We start from the raw sequence: 23,043 nt of genomic DNA on the forward strand, positions 1-23,043 counted from the left end.
ATGGACACTTGACAGCAATCGGTGGTTAGGAACGTAAAGGGGAAAAGTTACTCAATTAGATTTATTTATTTGTAAACAAAATGTACATTAATTCTCCTGTAATGATGTAAAAACTTTACAACAATTGGTATTAATGCAAATAATATAATTGTAAAGAACAGTATACGTATAATATACATATTATATTATTATATAAATATTATCTGAACGTTACACACAGGAGGAAACCATTATTCACTGAAACAGTCTCTAACGTGACCATACCAAAAGAGACCAAAAGCATAGTTTATCAAAGTGGGTGACAGTGAGCAGGGCTTTAACATTTGTATCACAATATATCATGACAACAGCATCTTGTTAATTTTGCAACAAAATGATCAAATAACAACTTCCGTAGCCTACTTATATATTGGTCGTAGTAGACACCATTTATAATTATAAATAGAGCAAGCAACAGAAATAATCAATAATATAAACAGTAAAGGTGTTTCCCCGGTAGGCCTACCAGGCCTTCTATAGTAACATTGAATCGCACCTAAATTTGATAAAATTAATTATTATTAATAAATAGCATAAATAATTAGTTAAATTACTAAAACAAATTGTATTTCACGTAAAGTAAAGGCCTTTATAATTGATAGTTGAATATCTAAAACAAATAAATTGTAGTTCACGATTCAGTTGAATCACTAAAATCACATTATAGTTCACGTAAAAGTAAAGGCCAACAGAAATAATCAATAATATAAACAGTAAAAGTGTTTCCCTGGTAGGCCTACCAGGCCTCCTATAGTAACATTGAATCGCACCTAAATTTGATAAAATGATTAATAAATAGCATAAATAATAGTTAAATTACTAAAACAAATTGTAGTTCACGTAAAGTAAATGCCTTTAATCAATATAATTGATTAGTTGAATATCTAAAACAAATTAATTGCAGTAGGCCTAGTTCACGATACGTTGAACCACTAAAATATTTGTATTTAATATTGGTTGTCCCCACCAACGGCCATTTTGCCGGAAGTGACGGACCCGGAAGCCAGTTGAAGCCAACAGAAATAATCAATAATATAAACAGTAAAAGTGTTTCCCTGGTAGGCCTACCAGGCCTCCTATAGTAACATTGAATCGCACCTAAATTTGATAAAATGATTAATAAATAGCATAAATAATAGTTAAATTACTAAAACAAATTGTAGTTCACGTAAAGTAAATGCCTTTAATCAATATAATTGATTAGTTGAATATCTAAAACAAATTAATTGCAGTAGGCCTAGTTCACGATACGTTGAACCACTAAAATATTTGTATTTAATATTGGTTGTCCCCACCAACGGCCATTTTGCCTGAAGTGACGGACCCGGAAGCCAGTTGAACAACAGCGCGAGTGTGTTCATTCATTCATTCATTCATTCATTCATAATAACATTTATTTCTTATCATTTCAAAGTAAACATAATAACAATTTAAATATAAATAATTAAGAGGCAAAACCCAGAAAGTAATAACATTTGGAGGTTTCCCTCCAAAAAAACTTGTGACGGGTAGCCATTTAAAAAGTTGTAATCATATTGGGGTTTAAACAAACAGAAACAAAACAAGACAAACAAACAAGTAAAACAAGACAACGACAAGTTAATAATAATAAAATACTATGGAAGCACAGAAAACCAGAATAAACATGTTGTTTTATTATTATTAGTTATTTATGGAGTAGAATTTGTTTAAGTTTAAAAGAAAATTTATTTTTTGAAGGTGCCAATTTAATTTCGTCTGGGAGATCATTAAATAATTTGGTGCCACTATAACGGATATTATGTTGCATTAATGTTAATTTGGTAAGGGGAGTGTGGAGATTACAGGAGGATCTAGTTTTATGGGTATGAATACTATTATTTTTTATAAAGCTGCAAGAAAGTTTAGTTGGAAGTAGACAGTTGACATGTTCATAGGTGCATTGTTGGAGGATATTGATGTTTTGGACAGTTAATAATTTAAGATCAGAGAAAAGCTCACTAGTGTGATCTAGGCGTGACGCACCAGAGATGAGGCGAATAGCATTTTTTTGGAGAATAAAGAGTTTGTTGAGGTTTGAAACATAGTTGTTTGCCCAGACGATATTACAGTAAGAAATAAAAGGTAAAACAAGTGAACAATAAATCATGCGAAGGACTTCTTTGGGCAAGTAAAATGAAAGACGATATAAAATTCCAATATTTTTCGAAATTTTTGTTTCGATTTCTTTAATGTGGTGTTTGAAGTTTAGTTCTTCGTCTATTTCTACTCCAAGAAATTTGGTATGCTTAACAAGAGGAATTTTGTAGGCAGCAAGGTAAACATTATGAGTGTCGTTAATCAAATCTTGGTGTCGAAAACCAAAAAGCATAAAATGGCACTTGTTAATATTTATTGAAAGTTTGTTTGCATTGAAATAATCGTTCAGCTTACCAATAATATCAGCAATCGTTGGTCCCTGGAACGCCTTTTTAATGATATCTTCAATGAATAGAACCATATCTGGACTATTCATAACTTCCGACATTGACAAATGGGTTTGTTTTGATTGTCTTGTTGTTGTGCCCGTCGCGGCGGGAGTTTCCTTCGTGTTTGCGGCCATTAGGGCTAGCTTCGACAGTTCGTTTGAAGAGATCAGTAAATAGTACCAATAAATACGAGAGGCTAAAACTCAGCTGATGTAAAAAGATATGAAGCTTATAGACCTGTGAGTTTTTAGTAAATGTACAGTTATACCATTTTACGGTATATGTAACAACATGTAGCCTGTACTACTTCTCACAAATCAAATCCTTTCAGTCCATTAATTGTATTAAAAAAATAACCCTGTGATATCCACAAATTTCGATAGGTAACGCTAAATTTTGTCGTTGTAAAAGACAAAAATGGAACAATAGCGTAGTACTGAAAACTAATGTTATCAAATCTACGTTTCGCGGTACATCTAAGATAGATGAGGTAGGTATACAAGGCGGAGATTTATACCGAAGTTTTTCCATTGTGCTCGCCTATGTCAGAATTAAACATAATTTATATATAGATGTAACATTTGTTATTAAATGTGATGGAAACAGTTGCTCTAGCCTATTAAACCAACAGTGTGTAAGCATCTATTTTTTCAAAAATTTCCTGAGGCTCGGGAGGGGGACACCCCCTCCCAAACCCACCTCATAACAAAAAAAGACTTGAATAGGAGACTCAGAAATCAGTGGCGTAATGCAGATGCCTGAGGCCCCTGGTTTAGGAACCTTAAGTGGCCCTCCAACACTGGAGGCCTCAAGCGTTTTTAGCTTTTTCGACATATTTGAATGTCTGATTTTTCGTCTTGAGACTGCTCTGGATTATGCTAGTGAGTGCTCATAGCCGTTACGGCACTGTCAGAAATGTAACCCTTCAGAGCTGCAATTGTCAAAAGACCAGATTGGACAAAATAAGAAATGAGGAGATCCATAGACATGTAGGAGTAACATTCATCTGCAATAAGTTCTGAAATATGATGTTGGAACTGGAAACTCTGAAGTAGTGGTGAAATGATGGGCAGACCAAGGTTGAGAAACAGTAGCGCAACACAGCTTGAGGCTGAAAAACCCTGCTTTTGGCAATCTAGGGGGCCCTCTAACACTGGGGACAGGGGATAATTTGGGGCAAAATCATCGACCGCTCTGGTGTTTTTAGCCTTTTCTGACATACTTTAATGACTAAATACCATAAACTTCTAGTTCTGACTTTCTTGTGCACATTGACAGTGTGGAAACTGTGATAAAACAAAAAGGCAGCCCTGGCAAACTGAAGCACAGTATAATATAGTTTCCTAAATATACGATAGTTTGTATTTGTTTTGGCCCATTTGACTCTGGGTTTACACCACACTTTTACTTCAGCTCCCAGGTAGGCTTCCACCTATATCTAAGTTATATTTGAACACAGAATGAAAATTTAACCAAGCAAAATTCTTTTAATTTTAGGGCAGATAGGGATATATGGATAGTGGACCGTTAATACCACTAATTGGAATGCAGCCACTATTGTACCAGTCTTCAAGAGAGGTGATAGATCAAAAGCATCCAACTACGGGCCAATATCTATAACAGTAGTATGTTGTAAGCTGCTAGAGCATATCATTCATAGATCATGGAACAGTTGGACTTTATCTGTCTGACGTTTTGCTTTCGCAGAAAACAATCATGCGAATCACAGTTAATCACTACTGTCAATGACTTGTCAGACTTGAACAGCAGCCAACAAACAGACTTGATCTTACTAGACTTTTCTAAAGCTTTTTGTGTTTTGTCCCTCACTTGCGATTACTCCGCAAACCTGAACAGGATCAAAAAAGAGTACAGAGGGTAACTGTTGGTGGTCAGTCTTCTCCAAACCCCTATCCTGGAACAATCACATCGATTCTACAAAATCATTGGGTTTTCTGCGTCATATTCTTGGGAAATGTCCAAAAGATGCTACAAAACCTATTGCTGAATATTCAAGTTGTGTCTGAGATCCCATTACAGTAAAAATAAACAAAAAATTGAGTCGGCTGCGGGTGCATTTTGGGTGGAGGGAGTCCTTGAACTTAACATTCAGGATAAATATGATGGTGAATGGCCATTAATGCATTTGAACGTTGTAAATACACAAAGCAAAAGTGGTGTTGGTAGTGTTGTCTAAGGGGATGGTGGGAGGGCGTTTATCAAGGAAAGCTATCACTCATAGACTACCAACACCACTGTTGGTTTGTGTAGTCTATTTCGTGCCCAACTTAGCTCGATAAACCGATAATAGCCAGTGTAGCAGATACTAGAAACTAGTCGGTGATGAGAGACAAGTTTTGTGTATCCATTACCTTCAGCTCTGCTGTGCCTGCTGGTGTAATATTGTGGAGATAACGATGGGGTGGCGTGAATTTTGACTGTGTTTGCAACCTAGCTGGCACTACCTGTATGCAACACCTATGCAACCACATGCAACTGATGCATGTGAATTGGTGGTGGAGGAGTGACTGGTAAAGCTCAATTTTCAGTTGTTCACTTTGCGCGTAGTCGACTCATAGGAATTCGAGTACCGTCGGAATCGTCCAGTTAACCAATGCCTGCAGGCCCTCTTCCTTCGGTCCCCATGCGCTCTTGCGCATGCTCCTCGTCGGAGAGTATGACCATCATTATGTCACTTTCGTAACCCCTGACAATGGACGGACCCTCAGCCACAGACGCTGTAGTTCTATATTTGGAACTGGGGAAGGTTACAGAGGGCATTTCCCTTGGCAACGCTCTCACAGCTGCCGCGATGGCTTACAGAACTGCTGGGACAGAGCATCCGGGTCTGTAGAAGTTGCAGCGGGTGCAGGCATAGCGAGAGGAGCATCATCATGTACGAGTATGATGAACACAGTCAGCAATCCGCGAGCAGTCAAGCATCTTGCTAGGAAATCTTTCCTAATACTAGCCACATAGAATGATACTCAAACCTAAAACAGATTTTAGGAAAGAGAGTGCAACTCACGTCAGCATTCATGTGGAGTCATGCCGGGATACACCTGACTGGTGTATCAGAGCGGCTAGATCGATACTGACGTCCCAACAGGAATTACAATTAGGGCCTTTACTGGAGGCCAGTGTCTCTTTATATATGTAGGCGTATCCATTGAATTTAAAGTCTCTTTACCTTTCGTTCATTGGCTGCAATAGTAATTGCACAATAAATGTATTGGTAACCAAATAGTCTTGAGATTTATTTATGAACAAAACAAAGTGACGACGATCCCAGCCCTGACCTGCCTGATAGATGGACGACAACGGATAACCTGTGAGATGCCATAGTTGCTACACTGCTTACTGCACATGCCAGCTCACACTCTGCTTCAAACCAGACTAAGGTTGAACGAGTTAAACGGCCATCGATATCATCATCAGGAACCAGTGAGGAATTGGACTCCTTCCTGTCAAGGATGGAATGAGTATGCGGAAGCTACCAAAGTCACTGGAAAGGAAAGAAACATTCAGCTGATGGAATGCTGCAATGATCAACTTAGAAGGGACCTGATGCGATTGACCACAAGTGTATTAACTACAAAGGCCGAAAACCGACATCCTTGCTGGAATGAGAAAGTTGGCTGTTATAGAAGAGAAACGCATGGTTGTCCGTGTAACCCAAGATCGAGATGAGATTATACGATCGTTTGCTGCACGTGTTCGTAGACAGTCATCTGTTTGCAAATTCACTGTAAAGCGTATGGATTCCCAGACTGATATCTATTATTCGGAAGAGATGTTTTGATACGTGACCTTGCAGATCAGGAGATTCAGCTTAACCTACTTAGGGAACGCAACCAAGATAAGACATTGGAAGCAGTAATTTTGTATATTGAGGCAATAAAGAGCCTGTAAGCGCTCTTCGTCTCATCTTTCAACTACAGGAGCATTGGCCAGCAGCTCATATCGACAACTGCAGAAGCAACCGGTTAAGATTGGCTCTGACCCCATTTGTACATATTGCGGCAATAAAGGACATAGTGCGAGGAGTTCACCAACGATGCGCAGGCAGTTATGCCCTGCCTATGGTAAAACCTGTTCCAAATGTGGTATTAAACATCATATTGAATCAGTATGTTGATCTTCGTCAAAGAAAGGTGATGCTAACAGTACAACATCGTTGTGTACGACATTCCATGCAGATATGGTTGTTTCTCAGCCTCCTGCTCTTGACCATCACATATATGATGACTTGAATGGCACTCAAAATGGCATTCGGAAGAAAGCAGGACCAGTCTTATCAGAGGACTATCATGCACTGGGGTATAACCTCTCACAAAGTACTCCAAAAATTGAAGACTTGGTCATGGCTGATAATGGTTGTCAAAGTTGTTAGGCTGGTATTCAATGTCGGATTCACTAAATCGAACCCCCACTGGTTAGCAAACATTTTGAACTCATAACTAGCAAACGGCATATTATCTGTCATCAATGTTTCAGGGATGCCTTGTCTTGAGAATATGAATTTCAATTTCTTGATGATCGCTCTAGCCTTTTTGATATGGAGTGTAACTACTTCAGGGTATTTAGAAAAATAGTCAATTATAATCAGATGATCTCTGCAAGCCTATGTTTAGGCCACCTGTTTTTGCATGTTAGGAATAGAGTTTGGAGTACCACATCTGCCTTTGTAGCTAGTATTGCTTCTTCAATCTTAGCTTTACTTATGAGCAATATTTCGTATAGACTATGCACTCTATACTTCAACTGTTCAAGAGGTTGGGCATCACAATCAACCGTATCAGGATATGCTCTGCTGAAAGCATCAGCTATGTTCATATACTTTCCAGGAACATACTTCACATCAAGTTCATACATCATCAATTTGAGCAACATTTGTTGTATTCAGCTTTATGGAGTGGTTTGCTTGTGATTGTTTCAAGTGGTTTGTGATCAGTGTGAACTTCCAACAGGTCGACCATATACATATTGGTGGTATTTGTGTACAGAAAAGCAAATCGCTAACATCTCCTTCATTATTTGTGAGTAATTAACTTCAGCTGATGTTAACGACTTAGAGGCAAACGCAACCGGATGACCCTATTGTCATTCACAAACTCATCCAGACCCTGACTTTCAGGTCATTCATATTGCCAATATTCTGCTCGTAACCCCATTATCAGGTCCCGCTTATTACAGTATTCATCATACTTCGTTACTGTATCAAAATCATCATTATCCTCTGCTGGGACATAACCTTCCTGACCCGGTTCACCTACAAGAGCATTAAACGTAAAGTTGTTGTAAATGAGTACAAATATCTGGGTTGTATAATTGACAATAAGATAAATTGGATAAATAATGTAAATAAAGCCACATGCAAAGCCAACCAAAAGATGTTTATTTTAAGAAAAATGAAGTATCTACAAATTGACAAAACTATACTTAAATTGTTTTATAACTCTGTAATTCTCAGTGTAATACTTTTTTGTAATGTTTGTTTTTATGGTAATACAATGCAAAAAGATAAAATTAAACTTAATCGAATAGGAAATAGAGCAATTAGACTAGTAGGAGAGCACTTACCTGATGTTGAATCCTTGTATAAGGAAAATGTGTTAAAAAAAGTAAAAAGTATCATTGATGATGAAACACATCCTCTTCACAAACAATTTGCCCTCATGAATTCTGGCATAAGACTACGTGCACTTAATACCAAAACAAAACGGTTTAGGTGCTCGTTTGTACCTAATGCTATACACTTATATAACTCCAGAGTACAAAGATAAAATGTAACCGCTTTTGTTTATTTTTATAGCTCACGCATGTATTTTTAATGCTTTTATATAGACTTTAAAACATCGTTAGTGCAATATAATAATAAATCATATAATACAATTAAATAATAATAATATTTATCTAATTTTAACAATTTTAATAGCCTCTTAACTTTTTGTGTGTGTTTTTGTAAATTGTATTTTATATTTATATTTTTGTATTTTGCCAGTTTTCAAATCACATTTCTGTTTTTTTAAATGGACAATAAAGTATATATGACTATGACTATGACTATATCTAAGCCACGCCCTTCCAGTGTAGTAATTAAAATTGCTACCTTTATTTCACCACTTTTACGTGCACTACCCATTGCTTTCGGGAAGAATGTGAATCTCTGTTTCCACCTTTTCCAAGCAGCAGACACACTAGGACCATTAAAATCGAAGGGTGAAGGCAGCTTAAATTTTAACAATTCCATTCTGAGTGAATTTCCACTATTCTGACACCATATTAAAGTATGAATGTTCACCACGGTTCTTTTAATTTAACTGCTTTATCAACTCACCGAGCTTAAAGCATATTAACAGAACAAACTAAAGGTATATATGTGACAGGGATGTACTGTTAATTCGGTAATTTGTACTATATATTTTTGATTGATTTTACACTTTTACACACTTACATTTTGCAGGTGTATCTTACAAAGAACAGTCCATGTCCATCAATGCTGAAAGATCTGTTGGCTGCTCCTGAGCTTTGTTCACTGTTTGGATGTACTGCAGTAAGTATTCTACAATAAACATCAAGTGCTTTATAGTTTGTTTTTTTTTTTCGGATAAAATTGATGCAAAAAAATGAAAAAACAATGCCTATATGTAAAATAACTTTTTTTTGGATACTTTAAAATTGGAAACCTCCAACATACTTTAGATTTAGAGATCATCACTATTTTAACCGTTTCATATGTATTGCATATTTTAAACATGGTTGTTACTTTAGAACTTCTATTAAGGGGACATTTTCCTGAGAAAAGGGCAAAATATGTTTCAACACAACGGCCAACCCCTAAAGGGACACATTTTCAATAGGGGTTCTACTGTATTACTTTTTCTTAATGGACCTGAAATGGATTTTCAATTTTTTTTATAGGGTGTCTAAATTTCGGGTTTATATTAAATTATATTGTTGTTTAATTGTTTTCTGTGTATTAAGAACATTTATTGGTCAGATGTTTTGCCCTACTCTGACGTAATTTGTACTTCATATAAAATATAAATCGTACATATGTTATTGTTAATAATTATTATAATAATAAACAGGAAATTGGGTGACATCAGATCATGCTCATTGATGTTAACAGACGGACTGCAAGATTATATTCATGAATTTAGCGCTACCCTATAACTAGTACTACTGTAGTCATCTCCTTCACAAATGAATTAAATTTCATTCACAGATAAAAATGTTACATATATTGATTGGACCTCCGACAAGTCTCAACCTCAGAAATATTTTCTGGCATGGATTTGCTTCACCAGGTGAAATTCCTATAATGTTAGTTGTTTTGTTATTTATATTTATAAATCAAAAGTACAGTTTTTTTAGACCACTGGTTTTATGCCATCTGACTGGGCAAAAAAGAATGGTCTAAAACTTAAATATTGAAATTGTAAGCAAAAATAAGAAGCAATATTTTAGAATTTACAATTTGTGGTCTATTATTTTAATTTTTACACGTAATTAGTCACCAATAAAGGTTAAGTCATGAATACAGTAAGACCGTTGGATGACCCCAAGATGTAGTTGAAAGACTGAAACAAAATTTTTTTTTTGATTTGTTGTTTAAAGTATAAGTATAAAATAATGATTTTTTCTAAGATTTTGCACATCATTGAGGAGAGTGCAACTGGTCTATAATTGGATATCATTGCCTTATCCCCTCATTTGTGAACTGGAATTGTATTTACACATTTCCAGTCATTGGACACAATTGATTTCAAATTTGTTAGAAAAATTTAACATCAGCGAATCATCAGATGATTTCAGCCACGTTTCAGTGGCAAATAATATTTGATCCAACCGATTTAGTGTCACAGAACGTAGCTAGATTTAGACACTTATTTTGAATACTGCGACAGTAATAGTAAGATAGTAAGACGGAAACATATTTTTTAGTGGGCCGCTTACTTGAAGACTGATCAGAGTTATTTCTTGGTCCTGGATCTGGATGGATGTCCCCTGATGTGATCAAAACATTAAAGTTAAAGTTGGCGCATTCAATCATTTCTTTTTCTACCTTAGGCATATGGCTAGGCATCCTCGTCCGTCGATACAGCCTCTAAAATGTGCGTTTTGTTTTGTGATGTCATATCTTTAACGAGACCGAAAAGAACAAATTGATCTGAAGTCATTCTGAAAAAAAAAACCCAATACAAACGTAATAATGCATATTAGCATAGCCTACCTAGTTTACTTCTAGCCTAATAATATGTATTTTTAAAATGATAATAACTGCCCTATGATTATAGTACTATTATAAAAAGCAGCGTAATGGTATGCTGCAGTAATGTATGTGAAAGCATAGGCCTACGGTGACTAACGCTGAAGAATTAGTAGAAGTAATTGTAAAATTTCTCTGGTTCTGAGAAAAAGTAATCACGGATTAATGTCTGGAATTGACCATGGGTCTTTTTTTGTTGATTATGTTTATCAATTCTTTCTTTCTTGTTGACAAATAATACAACAGAAGAACATCCTCGTCATCATTGTAATCTGTCATTGTTAATGTTTACACTCGTTCAACTTCAATGATTATAATTTGAATAGCGTGCGAACCGAAGATGTGCAAATTCGTGCAGTGATGTGAATGCACTGATTTAAAAACGTATCCGGGCTTGATGTGAACGTAGCTTTACAATAGGAGTCCCAATGATTGTACTTTCAGTACGGTACTAACTATAATCAATTAATGCAAATTAATTATTATTATCAATTAATAATTTTAAAAGTTAGACAAAAAATTATGCCGCTGCTATAAATATATTGAGCAAAACGTTAAATTGTATTATTCTGAATTAAATTAACTCAGAAGTTAAAACCACAATTTCCAAAATTCATTTCATTCCACTATAAACTGCACAATAGTTCTGCTTAAACCATACCCCAAAATAAAACAAAGAAAATAAGAAGCAGAAAAAAGCAAACTTGCTCTTCTACCGGTAACACTGTTATTTCAAAGTTCGGAATGTTCATAATTACTACGGAAATTTCCTAAGATGAATATGCGGAAATACAGAACTATACACAAATTTATGATTTGGGCCTTATATTATGGAAAACCCCCGGAAAAATGAAAACATTATGGACAAATCGATGACGCATATTACAGGGTTTTCCCGAACACAGCGTGTGTTGGCCTTCTTTCGTACCTCTCAAGACGCAACACAAGCAACAAGCAGTCAGAAATTCATTCTGCGCATCTCAGAAACATATCTACAAAAACATCTGCATTGTTTTGTCAATATCAATTTTTGCAAATGTTTATGTTTCAAATGTTTTGATTACCTTTCATAAGTGACCACCAGGATTTCTTTCCTTTTTGAAAATATTAAGAGAATATTGCCTGTTTCTTTTTTTCCTAGTTGACAACATTGAACAGGATTAGAAAACATCAAATTTATGTTAAATGTTAGTTTTTATTTGGATTTATAGGTAAATTCTATAATTGGTCAATTTTGACATTTGACCCTTTAATCACAAATTATTTTTTTTTTCATAAGGGGATTGAATAGATATAGATATTCTGGTCTAGAGAAGTTGGATGTCAATTTGTCTCCCCTCCTTTTTAAAGTAATATATCATAGTTACCAACCAAGTATTTTTCACTGGCACTCCTAGATGGCTGGAAATACCTGTATTACTCTTCTTGATTACAATTCTTGATGAATGGCACCTCTGGTTGACCGGAATTGAGACTCCCATAGCGCGGTAGGAATCAGCAAAATAATCACATTTTGCGATTAATGCGAACGTCAGGGGAAGTCCCGATAATAATGTACTTCCGGTATGGTAAATGATGTAAATATTATTAGATTGTATGTTACTTTTTGTTTGTTAATTCAACATTATTTTCATGATTCTTGAATTTTTGAATTTATTTTATTTTAAAATGTCTTTGTTTGGAGGGTAGAAATTGAACTGATCCACCAACCAATGGCAAGAAAATTCAGCGCAGCTCAAGGTTTCCCCTTTAATAAATGCACACAACATCATTTCACTGTGTCGTCCAACATAGGATTTTTCATTTAGTAGCTATCGGCGCATCCTTCATCACGTTGAACGACCACGGAAAATTAATTGTTATTTTTCCCTGATATTTCACTTTTTTTTATATGTGTGGTGTTATATTATGAATACTCGCAACCTATACCAATTAATATAATTGCATTTTCCTCCCAAATTGTGATAAAATATGGTCACACATATACTTCTGCTAAATGCGTGACAAATATGTGTATGTTTTTATTAAAAATCACTTTGAAATGCGGTACTGTGCCGGTTAGTAACTATGTATATATGCATTATTTTTACAAAATGTCAAAAATTGTAGAGAATGGGTCTTTAAATATATATACATTTTTTTAATGAAATAAAACTATGTTTTTTTCTTCAATAGGTATGCTTATTTTCTAATTATGATAGCTGTAAGTTTAGGAGAAGTTCTTTGTTCTAATCATGAATTGGTTCAAATTCCACATCGTCAATGGTTCACATTTTCCAACATCAATCTAACTAAGCAAACCACTACAGGTATGGATTAAAACTTTTTAACTGTTAAAAAATTGGTTTTTTTTATAAAGTCCTTGCCCTCAATCAAGTATTTGTACAATCTTTATTATGCTCACTCTCCGGCAAAGTGTATAGTTGAATACTGTACTGTACTTTTCTAAAATTGAAGGCTAATTTGAATCCCAAATATCTGTAACCATTAACAAAGTTACATGGCATAACAAAAAAATGTGATTTTAATAAATTGCAAAAAATAATAAATGAGATCACTTTTTAATAATTTTTGTGGTGTGTGGTGGGCAAAGTGAGAGTGAGTGAGTGGCCAAGCAGTTAAGACAGTGGAACCGCTCACTCACTCCATAGTTCTGGTGGTAGAACGAATCTTCTCGGATAAGGACTATAAACCATAGGTCCAGTGTACACATAGCTCATGCTTTAAAGAACCTAATACATCTTTCTAGACAAGTAGTGGGTTACCCCGGTGTACTAGTCCACACAAACACAGCCACTGTCACACACAGCCACTGTGCAATTGGGACTGGACCGTTTTTAGAGGTGTTTACCACCTATTGGTCCCGATCCTTCACTAACAGTTGAATAAATAAACAAAGGGTTTGTCAACAGTTGGGAGTTTAAAAAAAGCTAATATTAATATTAATGATGCCATTACAGCTATTTTGGAATTCCTGTTTTTGTCAATTCAATGACAAAAACTATTCTTATGAAATATGGGTTCCCCACTGGATATTGATGAAGATATGTATAATAAATAAAAAATTGAATTATTTTTATCGTTTTATAAACATTATGCATAAATCAAAGTTTTGGGTCAAAATCGTAGAAAAAAGACATTTTCCAAAAAAAAAATCTCTGTTATAGAAAAATTAAAGATTATTTTATAATTTTGTTTGCATATTACAAATGAACATGATATTGCCCTATTGGGGTGGGTACAATTTGGTAACTAGAGGATGTTTTTGCGCCATTATAGCTATACAACTTTCCGAGTTGAAATCGAAACTTCAAGACGATAATTACACATATAAAGGGCGCATGTTGTGCTAAAAAGTAGTTTTTAAGAATTGAAAATATCTTCACGTTTATCGAAAAAATATAGAGGGTGCTATATATTATAGAAAAATATGATTAAATCATTGTTTTTCCTATACCTGGTAATACCGGGTATACGTAGTTCAACGACATTTGTTTATATCCGTGTATACGCAGTGAAAGTGCTTAAGCTTATTTATCAAACTGTCTTAGCAGAAGAATTGTCTTTGCGTATGCGTAAAATTGAAGAGGGCAGCAAATTATGTCTTAAGACGAAAAATTTTTGCATGCCCATTAGCTGGAAGTTACCATCTCCAGCAAGCAGCGTCGACTCCGGACCCAGCAAATGCTGAGCTCCGGAAACAAGTATACAATAGAAAGGGAAAAATATGCATACAACTATTTAATTGTCACAAATGGACATATATATATATATATCCAATCTGCAGACAGTACTGTTTTGATCTTATTAGATCTCGTCAGTGCAGATTACATAGCCTATATATGTCGGTATATCTTTATTCAGAAAAAGTCAAATGAAACAAACAGCCGATGAAATAACATTACAAAACATTAACTTCATTTAACAGTCTAGCCATAGTAGGAACAGGTGATTTCTTAAATCGCTCAGTTCTGCCAAACGGAATACGAAGGAGGGGGGCGAGACCGAAGGCCGACATCAAGTTCGCGACAATGAGGGAGCATATTCCGAAATATATCAGAGGCAAGAAGTTTCTCACCAAAAGACAACACCAGACCCACCCTCCTCGTCGCAAGCGATAGTAGACCGGCGATCTCGCACGCCTCTTCATACATGTGATCAGTCCCTAGTATTATTCGAAGAGCTCGTTTCTGGATTCTCTCAATAGCACGAGACTTCTCCCCAGTTAGGTAACCATGCCACACAGGACAAGCATATTCTAACAAAGGTCTAATATAAGCTAAGTAAACATTAACAAGGTCATTCATTTGGTGCATTGGCCTTTTTTAGAATGCATAAAGTGAACAATTTTCTCGAAGCCCTACGTACAATATCATTAACATGAAGATTCCATCTTAAGTCATTACTAATAGTAACACCCAGGAGTTTCATATGACCAACCACCTCAAGATCAACACCATTAATGGAGAAATTGGGAGAAGGAACATCACGACGAAGAAAACTAATTTGCATAGAATTGCACTTGGAGGGCTTAGGTAACATGTTATTATTGTTACTCCATTCGTTAAAGTCTTCTAGTAAAGACTGCATATTTGAATTATCACCAATTCTATTCATCTCACTTAAAGTTAAGTCATCTGCAGCTTTCTAAACAAGCATCATTAATCAGGATGAGGAAAAAAATGGGACCTAATTTAGTTCCTTGAGGGATGCCGCAAGTAGTTTGGGCAATAGAAGAAACTAAATTGTCGTGCTTGGTGTTGATAGTACGGTTAGTAAGAAAGCTGCAGACGGTGGGAATAATGGATCGTCTAACACCAATATCTATCATTTTACGAATAAGTACAGAATGATCTACACGATCGAAAGCCTTAGTGAAGTCGATGGTGCAAAGGTTAACATACTTATTACCCCCCTCAAGGTCTTTAACAATCGAGTCAATCATGCTGACCAAGTAGTGGGTCGTTGATGCACCTTTTCTACTTTCAAACTGTTTTGAATCTAATTTACTACTGGTATCTTCAACGATCCATTTCACAAGAAATGATTCGAAAAGGCATGCAAAAATGGGGGTCAATGAGATAGGTCTTCATTACAACTACTAGCAGATTTAGTCTTAGGTAAAGGGGTAATCGTCGCAGTCTTCCATGGGTCAGGGAATAATCCTTCTTTCAAAGCGCAGTTAAATGCACTGGTTAAAGGTGGAGCAATCTCAAATGCAAACTGTTTGATGAGCTTCAACGGTAAGTCTTCTGGGTGTCCTGACTTACTAACAATCAACTTGTTGAGTTCTGCTTGCACTTGACCAACATAAATAATTGGAGGTTTGGCTGATGGTAAATATGCAAGTAGTTTCAACCTTTCATCGGCTGTTATCGTCAGGTGAATGAGCTAGCCGAAGCTAGTTCGTATCATCGGTGGGTATTTTCCCATGACGTGCGCCCTCTGTCGTGTTAAGAGGTCTTTTCCGGGGGACCCCGGGTTCTCTCTGTTGGTGTAGAAGATAAAAGGTCGTCATAGATGTGTGACAGCTCGTATGCTCCTTCGTCTCTGTTCATGGTGTGTTTCTTTCTTCTGATCCAAATGGCCTCTTTAATAGTGCGTTGTACTCTGGCTGACTCCTTGTCCAAGATCTTTGTATTGTCCCAATCTGGTATATGGTTGTTGATAGAAAAATAAAAAAAAAAAAAAAAATAAAAAATTTCATCAAAAATAATCATACGAAGCCAAAGAAATTATTTGAACATTGATGCAGGTAGTGTTTTTCACACTGGCAAAGTGAGCGTTGATTTCCTCCACTGTATCGCATGGTCCAAGACCAGGTATCTTAAATTGTGGTTTAGGTTTAAGATTACATAATTTCTGGATTGCACGATGCCAGCCAGACGGGTTATTACTTTTCAATCAAGCTCTCATAAAAATTAACTTGTAATTGCTCTTTGTGCAGCATTGCAAAGTCGTCTCCATTCATCATTTTTTCCATACTTAATAAATACTTCTTGACGCTTGTCCAGGACGTTCTTAACACTCTGTGTTAACCACGGCGGTTCAGATACTCTCCTGCGCTTAGTAGAGGTCGGGAACGCTTTCGAAAATTCACCTTTAAGTATGGAGTGAAGTTCGTCGGCTTTACTAGAACAATCATCTGCATTATACACTTGGAGCCAATCATATTGTGTGATCCATTCACCAAACTTCCTAACAGACGATTCTTTAGAAGGTCTCGTGGTAATTTTGTAATGCATTTTTTGTGGCAAACAAATCCGGGGTTCTAATAAAACAGAATCGTGGTCGCTACGTCCCAGAGGCGGTAAACGCTTAGGCTCGTGGAACAAATAAGGGTAATTCACAAACACTTTATCCAATATAGCATTATCGCGTGTAGCAAAATTGACGACTTGGGTCATTCCCAGTAAAATGATAAAATCCTCAGTTTGTAAATCATTAAAATCACCAAGTACCAATATGGGCGCAGTAGGGTTAATAATGCGTATTGAGTCAATAGTATCAACTATGTGAGCTATGTGTGCCTGCAGCGGAAGGGGGGTAGTAAATAGCCCCAACATAGAGTACCGGATATTTACATACACGAGGCATGGTAATCCTTGTCCATAAACATTCAAAACAACACGGTCTATGCTCTATGAACATTGCACAGAGTACTTGTATTTATCAAGTTATCAGCGTTAATCCCGCGTCCAATGGGATCACCATTAGTGTTTCTGTGCCTACTGCTAATACGTACAGAAATATTTCTTCTAAGTTTCTGGCACGCTCGTTTACCACGGCGTCTTTTTTTTACTTTAAAGTTATCAATACAGCACGGCTTACTAAGACATGTAAAATATTCCTTCGTTGTATCATAATCGACCATACGTGGTTAGGTCACCGCGGGTAGAACCCTGGATCTCATCGCGAGCACCGAGTCACAATCGATCTAATGCGGCCTACGATTATGTTCAATCAAAAAGACATCAAAACACCTCAAAAACACAAAAGTTATCAAAATTCCACTAAATATGTATACAAACATCAGAACAGTTTCACAAAAAAGCACAAAACTGAACAAAATCCGGTAAAATCAGCAATTAAGCGGGACAAATCAGCGAGGTCCAGCAGGTGTACGTCTGCGCCTCGTCAAAAAAATGTATGTAAATACGTGAACGTGATTGGTTGAAACTGCATCACAAGACTACCGCTTCTAGGATCGTATCGTAGATATAGATAGATATTGACTGAGTAATTTTCGCGTAATTATCGTGTCCCTGTCATTAAACATATAAAATCCAGTAAATTCTCGAGTACCGTCATATTGACTGTGTAATTTTCGTGTGGCAACCCTCGCTTTTGACAATAAATAAACAAAAGTCATATACTGAGACGTTTTACACGCCGCGCTACGCAACTTGCTTGAAGAAATTAATCAACTAAACTATTTAAACTATGTACACATAGCGCTCTCATTTGTTATTAGTCCTCCATATATGTGATGAAAGACCATTTGTGATTGGTTAATACTCACGGTAGTAACCTGTTACGCGCGACGCGGCGAACATCCAGTGATTCGGCTCTCCTCGAAGAAGACGAATTATTCGGCCTACCTGATAAAATATTATTATTGTTAATGTAGGCTTAATGATGGAAATTCTTCAGTTAATTTAAACGACCTATTTTATTGCCAAGGAATCATTAATTAGTAATTATCTGTATATTATTCTTCGCAAGGTAAGGTGAAAGCAATGCCTAACTAGTCAGGCTTATTACAAAGGAGGCCTAGCCTAGCTACACCCGACCCAGCAGTAGGCTAGATATTCAACTTGTTGTTGGCTATGTAATATAACAGATATCGCCTTTTATATCGGTAAAATATAAGATTTGACAGCCACTCGATATATATATATATATATATATAAAGAAAAACTGAAACTAAAACATTTGTAATACAGTATTTGATAAGAGACTTTCATACTATCTATCTATAGGTTCTATAAATGGTGATTCAGTTTATTCGTAGAAGAAAAACATTTTGGCACATATGGCGTATCATAAGATTTCTTGGATCTACATTTTGAAAGTTGATATTGTGAAATAAATATGTTACCCACACTATATCAAAAGTTCACCACTAAATATTCAGAAAAAAGGAAAATGAATGAATACATTCAAGAGTTTAATTTTTTAACAATATGATCAACATGATCCCCCCAAGAAAATGACTGTCAAAACAACACCTAGATATTTATTCTACTGGTGGAAATTAAACATTTCTTTGGAACAACAATATCCATACAAAATGTAATATAAGCACAAACAGATTCAGTATTTTGTTCTTTCATATCCACAGCTATTTACAAAAACATCCCAGTATATACACTTGGAGGCCTCTAAGTTGTTCTTCCAACCATTTGCGTTTTGCCACTGCTTAGCCTTCCACTTTTTGACCACCGGTCTATATTTTGGTGAAAGAATAACAGAGTCACTGATATCATCCTTAGTAGATTTTTTATTCATACATTTTCTACATTACATCATTTATGAATTGTTGTCAAAATATGTTTTATTCACTGCACAGTTATTGAAAATGTAGAAAAGGATGAACTGATGGCTATTATATATAATTCAAACTTCATACAGAAGAATATGATTTGCTTATGGGAACAAGCTTTGCAATACTATTATGCTGGAAGGTTTGTATTACTTACTACAACATTCAACAATAGTGTTTAGGCCAAATAAGACTTATTGTATTGTTTGCTTGTTATACTATATTAAACCAATTACATTTTTTCCTGAATACAATAAATATTTATTTATTTAATACAATGTAATATCAAAGTAAATTGACCGAGTAATAATTTGCTTCTGCACAGTGGCGACATCCTCAAAGCAACTATCCTGATTTCAATCTTATTTTTACCTATTTTTATATGTTGTAACACCGTGCCTGTGTCTTCTAGTTTTTGCTGTTTTCGTAGTTTTTAAACTGCATTTCCCTACTATGATAATTTAATAAACTAGAAAGTTCGCTCGCATGGTTTTTTCACCTATATGAATGCATGTGAGATTTTAACCTGTTCTGAAAATGAGTCTGGTAAGATGCGAAATGTATGTCAATCATGATTATGTACCCTGTCAGAAATTATGTATGAGTACTTGACAGCAATTGGTGGTCATAAGAACGCAAAGGAAAAAAAGATATTCGATTGAATTGATAATTTGTAAAAATGTTTCATCTAATCATAAGAATGTAAGATGCAAATAATATAATTGTTAAAGAACAGTGTACATGAAACCATATATATTTGAACGTTACACAGGAGGAATACGGTATGGGTCATCAATCACTTATCACTTACAGGGTTACATTAACAGTTGTTTCAACAATAGCTGGCGTGGTTGTAACACAGCCTCAAAATTCACTAGAACAATATATCTTTAAACTTTCTTTATTTAAAAATCATTTATTAACACAATTTTGTATTTGATTAGATTTGGATTGTTTTTAATGCTATTACTACCACAAATGGAGATGGGAGTTAGGACAGTGTTTGTACAAGCCAACAACTGTCCTCATAGACTAGTCACAGCGGAGGTAAGAATATATAAATTTATGTCAGGGAAAAATTTGGTAAATCGCACCTTACTTCTAGAATTTTTACTCGATGGTATATAAAGTTGGTTCATACATTCGGTACTCATTTTAACCACCTGATGTAACCCTGTTTACTAATTAAATTGAGTTAATTTTTAGCAAACTGTCTGATAATCCCTAGCTTAATAAGAGGTAGACTACAGTTTAATTTGTTACTAAATAAGAGCTAGCGTTTCCGATCGCCGAATGTCTTACTGTATTTATTTAGTGTGGTTCTTATACTGTAAAAATACAATCAACTTTATTACTGCAGTTCAATCACCACCACCCCATGCCGCCCAATCCCCGTAGTTAAATTTCCATTTCTCCTCAATTTGTTGAGTCCACATCAATTAATTGTTCTTTGTGGTATCCAGTATTGTCTTTATTTCCGAATACCCCAATTAAGGGGACACTTCCGTTTTTGTTTAGTGTCCCAAAAATGTCCCTGTGGGTTCTATTGTATTCGAGAACCATCTGTGGGGACCCCTAGATAGTATGTGAGCGAAGCAAGCGTACCATCTAGTTTTATACAATATAATATTAAAGCCCCCTTCCCTACGTTTTTTAGATCTAATTTAAGATCACACACTATATTTAATGTAAAAATAATACTATATGGTCCTATTGCGATAACTTTTTTCGTCTTTAAACGGTTAAAAATGTGAAAAATAAGTCGATTCTAATAATTATAGCGGCCCGCTATAAATCCCAAAATGCATTGCGCGCGGATTGATATTTTTGTTTTTCACCTGTAATTCGCCCACTTTTCCCCAATTTGTATCAACGGAGTCTGGCAAAAATAGAAAGACAATTAATGCAGCAACTATACAACGTCAGGCTAGGTATATAGCTAGCGTACGATGTTCTTACGTTACCGATGTTTACCAGCTAGGCCTACAAAACTAAGCCTAGCTAGGCTAGGCCTAAGACCGTCCACGAGAGGTCGATCGCCGCGAGCTACTTAGGTAGTGCATTGTTTCTCACTTTTTATCATAATTTACCATAAAACATACATTTAAGACAAGGAATGACATGGTTTAATGTTTTTAAAGTGATATATATGTATTATTTTCCAAAAAACGTCCAAAATTGCAGGAAAGGGGTCTTTAATAATAATTTTATACCAAATGCAGTGATTGTATTAAAGTTTGGTTACAACACTTTATAATCTAACATGTGAACAGTTCTTAATTAACTTATATTTCATGTTCATTTGAATTCGTTTTGTTTGTTCATTTACATTTTTTTTTTCAATGGTTTTTTATTTTTTGCAATTTTTTTGTGGGAGCTTTGTTATCTTTTTTGCTACTTTTGTAATGACATTGTGGTCTAGTTTTGATGTTTTGCTTTAAGTGGTGATACTTATTACTTACACATATCGCGGTTTTGAACTCGAACGTACTAAGCATTGATATCAATGGCCACAGCGTTTTACTCACTGAGCCAAATCGTGATTTACGAAAATCATGCTGTTCAAAGGATAGGTGTAATTAATTAAACTTTACAACGCGATCATTCGATACATTTGACTGACTGCCGAGACTAAACACTGTTTTAATTTGGCGGCCCGGCATGGTATCTGTAGATCCGGCCATGGCGGTACACAACCAAGGAGGTTGCGTAGTTTATACAGTGACGTAACATGGTCGCTGAGACATCAAATTACTTTTTTTTTTGCTTTTTTTTTTTAGTGTTTATCCTTAAAATTCAGGAAAGTGACATAGCCTATCGTGTCCGGCCCCTCAATAAACATTAGTGTGCCAAATGTTAGCAGGTACCGCAGTTTCGGAGGAGATACGTAAAATTACGCGAAAAATTTAGTAGCATTAATATATAGATTAATTTTGATTTATTGGTTTGATATCAAGATATTTATAATTTTTTTCATATAGAGTTCAGTACTTTTTACAACATTTGATGAGGTGAGTTCTACATTTCTGTTCCCAAGATTATTGTTAAATTTTAAGCATTAAAATGAATTACAAATGTTTTTTAAATGTTATGTGACGACTGTAGGTTGTTACTGTTTAGTAGTAGATTAGTAGTGGATGTTCATGGTTGTTTATATCTTCAAAAATATTTTGTCTGGTTTAGTTTTCTTTGGCATGTGGTCATTATTCATTATGAACTGTTTTTTTGAAAATTTATAATATAAAAATGTATTTTTAGATGTTATGTCTACAAGTCGAAGATGGAAAAAAGAATGATTTGATTGCTAAAGTCGGAGAGTCATATATGGTATTTGTATATTGGTTTGTGTTTATAAATTTGACAGGAATAGAGAAACTCTAAACTGCCCAGTGATATACTAGAAGTTCATTAACGGTAAGAAACAAATCTGTCAGAAAGAGAAAAAGCTTCCTTAACCAGATTTAAAACCAGATCTTGGTTGGTATGACATCCTACCCTAGACCTCTAGGTCTTGGTTCAGTCTTGTGTGCACCAAGGAAAATATTTGTCAAAATATCAGGAGTAAATCTACTGTTCTTTATATATATTTTTCATACTTACATAGATAATTTGAAGTTTTAAAATGGCGTTTACAGTTTCTTTATTCAACTATTTCTAATATTTTGTTTTGTGAGGGGTCTGATTGAGACAAGTTTAATTCTAAACCAGATCCTAACCAAAAAATGGGGAACAAATTT

At 35.4% G+C, this 23,043-nt stretch overlaps 1 protein-coding gene across 3 annotated transcripts in view; it reads left to right on the forward strand.

Moving 5' to 3' along the window:
- Nucleotides 1-23,043, forward strand: part of LOC144852487 (endoplasmic reticulum membrane-associated RNA degradation protein-like) — a 52,400-nt gene that overhangs the window by 20,743 nt on the left and 8,614 nt on the right. For all 3 annotated transcript variants that reach the window (XM_078710318.1, XM_078710317.1, XM_078710315.1), the window contains 7 exons: nucleotides 8,953-9,042; nucleotides 9,718-9,815; nucleotides 12,937-13,070; nucleotides 19,334-19,448; nucleotides 20,251-20,353; nucleotides 22,288-22,317; nucleotides 22,565-22,633. In XM_078710318.1, the coding sequence (XP_078566444.1) occupies nucleotides 8,953-9,042; nucleotides 9,718-9,815; nucleotides 12,937-13,070; nucleotides 19,334-19,448; nucleotides 20,251-20,353; nucleotides 22,288-22,317; nucleotides 22,565-22,633 (639 nt within the window). The remainder of the gene's footprint in view (nucleotides 1-8,952; nucleotides 9,043-9,717; nucleotides 9,816-12,936; nucleotides 13,071-19,333; nucleotides 19,449-20,250; nucleotides 20,354-22,287; nucleotides 22,318-22,564; nucleotides 22,634-23,043) is intronic.

Source organism: Antedon bifida, chromosome 9 (genome assembly GCF_963402885.1).
Source record: "Antedon bifida chromosome 9, ecAntBifi1.1, whole genome shotgun sequence".
Classification (NCBI taxonomy): Eukaryota; Metazoa; Echinodermata; class Crinoidea; order Comatulida; family Antedonidae; genus Antedon; species Antedon bifida.